The sequence below is a fragment of the Tupaia chinensis genome, unplaced genomic scaffold, assembly GCF_000334495.1.
Source record: "Tupaia chinensis unplaced genomic scaffold, TupChi_1.0 Scaffold000072_1, whole genome shotgun sequence".
Taxonomy (NCBI): Eukaryota; Metazoa; Chordata; class Mammalia; order Scandentia; family Tupaiidae; genus Tupaia; species Tupaia belangeri.
This window is the reverse complement of record NW_006159532.1, coordinates 644,428-649,265: the sequence shown is the minus strand read 5'-3', so window position 1 is coordinate 649,265 and position 4,838 is coordinate 644,428. Positions and strand designations below refer to the sequence as shown.

The 4,838-nt window shown below is 53.8% G+C and overlaps 1 protein-coding gene across 3 annotated transcripts in view; it reads left to right on the top strand.

Moving 5' to 3' along the window:
• The window catches only part of ADAMTS14 (ADAM metallopeptidase with thrombospondin type 1 motif 14), a 92,216-nt gene that overhangs the window by 66,253 nt on the left and 21,125 nt on the right, over positions 1–4,838 (top strand). For all 3 annotated transcript variants that reach the window (XM_027767730.1, XM_027767729.1, XM_006142279.3), the window contains exons 11-12: positions 1,045–1,193; positions 3,104–3,279. In XM_027767730.1, coding sequence (XP_027623531.1) covers positions 1,045–1,193; positions 3,104–3,279 — 325 coding nt within the window. The remainder of the gene's footprint in view (positions 1–1,044; positions 1,194–3,103; positions 3,280–4,838) is intronic.

Genomic DNA, 4,838 nt, shown 5'->3' with positions numbered 1-4,838 from the left:
ATATATATATATATATAAGCCCATCCCTAGAACAGAGAACGACTGCATGTGGGCACAGAGGGGCTTTTGGAGCAATGGAAATGTTCTAAAATTGCAGTGTGGTGATGGTGGCACAGGTCTGACTCTGAACATGTGAAAACCACTGAATTGTACACATGAGAGGAGTGACCTTAGTGGGATGTAAATTAGACCTCACTAGTGCTTCTTCAAAAAAGTTCCTATCCCTGGGACTAGCAGTTGACGTAATGGCTATGTCACTGGACTCCTACGTAGTCGACCGCAGCTTGAGTCCCGGACCCGGTGGCGTAAACTCACACCAGGTTCGTGTGCGTGCGTGCCCAAGAGCCCGAGAGGAAAATGGAGGAGAAGGGATTGCGGCGTGGCCATCCCTCTGGGGGGTGATTTCTCGCGTTCTGTCTCTCTGTTTCTCTCTTTCTGGTGAGCGTATGTGCCCTATGGCAAAAACCTTTCCAAAAAAAAAAAAAAAAAAAAGAAAGGAAAGAGAAGAAAAAGAAAGAAAGAAAAAAGTCCCCATCCTTAGATATTCTGACTCAGTCGATTTGGGGTGAAGCCCAGGCATCTAGAGTTTCAAAATCTCCCCCAGGTGAGTCCAAGGTTGAGAACTACTGAGTTCAGCTCCCAAGAGGCAATTTCAGGGTACAGAGTCAGCGTCAACTCTAGGTAGTGTGGGAGGATTGTGTCTTCTTGTCCCTGTTAGCCTGATATTTCTCCCAGGCTCATGAATAATCATTGCACATTTACTGTCGTCATTAGTAGAAATACCTGCTGGTTCTGGGGGGCTGTGTGTGCCAGGCATTATCCCACTGAACGCAGTGGGCAGGGGCAGTCACCCCCATTGCACAGCCGAGGAACAGGCTCAGAAAGGCGAGCCCTTTGTCTAAGGTTGCCCGGCTCATGGTAGGGGTGGAATTCTTCACAGCCCCCTTTCTGGGCTCCCCATGTGCTCACCAGCTGTGCTGTGTGCCCACTTGGGCACCCTCCATAGCAGCCATGGGTGACCTCATGCATTTTGCTCCATCCCAGTGGTGCTTCAAAGGTCATTGCATCTGGAAGTCACCGGAGCAGACTTACGGCCAGGATGGAGGCTGGAGCTCCTGGACCAAGTTTGGGTCTTGTTCAAGGTCGTGTGGCGGTGGAGTGCGGTCCCGCAGTCGGAGCTGTGACAACCCCCCGTGAGTGTGGTGGCTGGGGTGGGCAGGACAGGAGACCCCAGGGCTGAGGGGCTTGGAGGGAAGGTGCTGGGGAGATAGCGAAAGAGAGAAGGGCCTCTGGGGGGGTCGTGTGTTCTGACAAATGAGGACCCAGAATCGTCTGGGAGGTGGCCAGGTCCCTTGATTCTGTGTCTGCTCACGTTAGGTCTGAGTCTGTGAATGTGCGTGAACCAGCAATTCTCAGACTCATGTATGGAAGTTCCCCTGTAAGTCTGGGTGGGTCCAAGATCACCACTTCAACCAGTCTACCCCTAGCCCTGATCTTCCTGAACTGTAAGAAAATATACAAGCCAGATGTTCTAGGCCTGCCTTGGAAGGATAGATGCCCTGTGCTGGATTTCTACCACGTGGAGCAAAACGTCCTTTCATTTTTCTTAACCTACTTTCTAACACCAAATTCCCCTCTCTCCCTCCCCAGATCTCAGCATTCTGGAGGAGGTGTATGTTTCTCCCTTCCCTCTGGGGGAGCCCCCTCCCCTACTCCATGGTTTTGGAACTTCTAAGCCCCAACCCTCCAGGGCATCCCCCTGCCAAGCTGAAGCAGCCAGCTCAGGACAGCCTTGTGAAAGATCAGAACTGGCCAGGGCTCGCTGTGGGGGTCAGCTGGCTCTAGGAGCTTGGGGGTTCTGAACCTCCACAGACAGCCTGGCCCAGCCCCCTCTGACGCAGAGTGACACAGTGAGTCCCTCAGACCAGCAGAGTCCAAGCATTGCAGGGGGACCCTCAGAAGTACTCGCTCTTACTCTGCTGTTCCCCGGGGCTGGGAGGCTCAGCGCCTGTTGAAGAACCTGCTCCTTTGCCAGGTGGCCATTACCTGGACCTCTTACAAACATGAGCCGACAGACTGCCTCATAGCTTCCCTCTGTTGGAATAAAACCTAGGGTTCCACAAAGGCCCTTGGTAGCTGTTCTGAGTAAACTGCCTTGCAGTTATGACTGACAGTTATCCCCGATCAGAACTACCATTTATGGAGCTCCTCTGTAATATTTTTATTTTACAAGGCTTAAATGAAATAATATGTGCATCCTCAGTACCATGCTCAGCACAGGTGAATAGATGGCATCTGCTGTTAGAATTATTATTATTGCAGCGTGTTGAGCACTTTCTCTGTGCTGGGGCAGGGTATGCTAAGTACTTAGGTGCATAAACCCCGATGGTCCTCCCGGGGTCTCCGTGGTACCGTTAACCTCCCGCCTGTGGACACCCTGTATCCAGTCTTAGCTAATACTAGTGGACAAGAGAGCATAGATGGCTTTAATATTGCTTTGTTATTATTCTGCACAGGCACACCAGGAAGCAGGCAAAACAAGAGAGAATCTGGTTCCTCTTTGCAAGGGGAAATTAAAGCAGAGCAAGCGGACGTGACTTGGCCCACATTGTATGGTCAGAATTTGGGGGCCAACTGTCTGATTCCAAACCCGAGTCTCTCTTACCATTCCTTAGTTTATCGTGATACTAAGTGGAAGCAGCTGCTTGCAGGAGTAGATGAGGGCTTATTGAGCACCTACTATGTGCCACGCCCTGAATAACAGTGGGAGGAATATGCACGGATGAGTAAGGCTGATTTGCCTTCCAGCAGAGTTACAGCTGGGCAGTCAGTCTCTGTGTCTGTCTGTCTGCCTGTCATTCACACACACATACCCACACAGCAGAAGAGGTGGTATGTACCTCAGATGTAGAAGGCTGGGAGGAAGAGGGATCCCGAAGGCTTGAAGCTCAGCAGCCCCTACTTGGGGTCATTATCTAGTTTATAAGTTAGTGGCTCCGTTTACACAGCTGAGCTACCCCAGGTGGCCTCAGGGCCATGTGGGAAGGTGGCCCTCCCCAGCCTCCCAGCCAGCAAGCCCCCTGTCTCTCTGTGCCCACCCCAGCCCAGCCTATGGAGGCCGCATGTGCTCGGGGGCCATGTTCGAGTACCAGGTCTGCAACAGCGAGGACTGTCCGGGGCCCTACGAGGACTTCCGGGCCCAGCAGTGTGCCAAGCGCAACTCCTATTACACCCACCAGAATGCCAAGCACAGCTGGGTCCCCTATGAGCCTGAGGACGGTGAGTGGGCCCTGTCCCCGTCCCACCCCTAGGTCCTTGGACATCTGCTGGGCCTTGTGATTCCAGGCAGGGACGCCCACCCTGATCAGCTCATGGAGGTGAAGGGGCAGTACGGAGGATAAGGGCATTGCTATCAGTGGCCTTGCCATACACCCATGTGCAGGTGACAGTTTTCTGGCAGACGCAAGGAAGAGTGCCTTGAGGAGGGGAAATCACCCTCAGGTGCCGTGAGGGCCAGCAGCAGTGCTTGCGGTGGGGCCGGCTGCCTTTCAGACTTCTGTCCTTAGCTGCCCAGGAGACAGCAGCATCCTTCAAAGGAGGTTCCACGTAACACATAGACACCTGTAGTGTCTATGGAGAAGGGAGACGGGGACCAGCAGATGGCGTAACAGTTATGTCGCTGGGCTCCCACGTAGTTGACCACAGTTCGACTCACTCCAGACACATGTGTGTGTGTGCCCAGGATCCCGACAGGAGAATGGAGGAGAAGGAACTGTGGTGTGGCCATCCCCCCGGGGGGTAATTTCTCGCTCTCTGTCTCTTTGATGAGTACATGTGCCCTATAGCAAAAAAATCTCTTTAAAAAAAAAAAAAAAAGAAGGAGAGACAAGGGACTTAGCTAACTTCCTGCAATTTGTCTAAAAGTCCTGAGAAAAGCCCAGTGTGCTTCTGCCCAGAGGGCCTCCCAAGGGGTGTGGGTGCCCCTCACTTCCCCAGCCCGCATTCCGCAGAGCTATTTATTACATGCAAGTTTTTGTTACTGCTGAGTGGGTCGCCACTTCAGCAGGGTCATCAAAGGCAGCAGGGGACCTGTGGGAACCCCATCCTGACCCTCTCCCAGCTGCCCTGGCACAGACAGAGGCCTTGGGACTCCCGTGGAGGGTCTCAGTTTTAGGCCCACACTGATGCTGTTCCTGTGTGTCCCGTCAATTATGGCTCCTGTGGTGACAGAGAGAAGCCATTGTAGGACTGAGGTTTGTGGTGCCTTAGTGCCGCCAGGCTGGAAGCGCCTTAATGGTCTTCTGGTCCCATCTCTTGCCCGTTAGCCTCTCTGTGGTCCCTCCACGGACAGACACTCACACCCTACCATGCAGGCCGGGGCCCAGATAGCTCCTGTTAGAACGCATGTTTAGAATGGCAGAATCCCCGAGCTGGAAGGGCCCGTGCAGGCCTGTCATTGCCAGACTCCTCTGGAGCACATGAGCAGGAGTGCCTTCTCTCTGCTTGGCTTCCTCCCACTCGGGGAGCTCACCGCTCCTTTGCCGTTGCCAGCCAGCTTCCACCGCTGCCCAGCACCCTGCCTGCCTGGGTGCATGGGTCAGTATTTCCCCAGGCCCAGGTCCCACCAGGAACTTGGCTCCCATGCATGAAATCCATGTGGTCTTGGTTGTGGTGGCTCCAGACTTGAGTCCTGAGTGCCCAAGTCTCAGGGACCAGGAGCAGGGAGGCAGACCGGCCCCTTCAAAGTCAGCCAAGCAAGGGACCTACGTTGAAGCCTCCCAGGTCCATCTGGAAACCAAACAAGCAACTGTAGTACACGGGGAGGAAGAGCAGGAGGC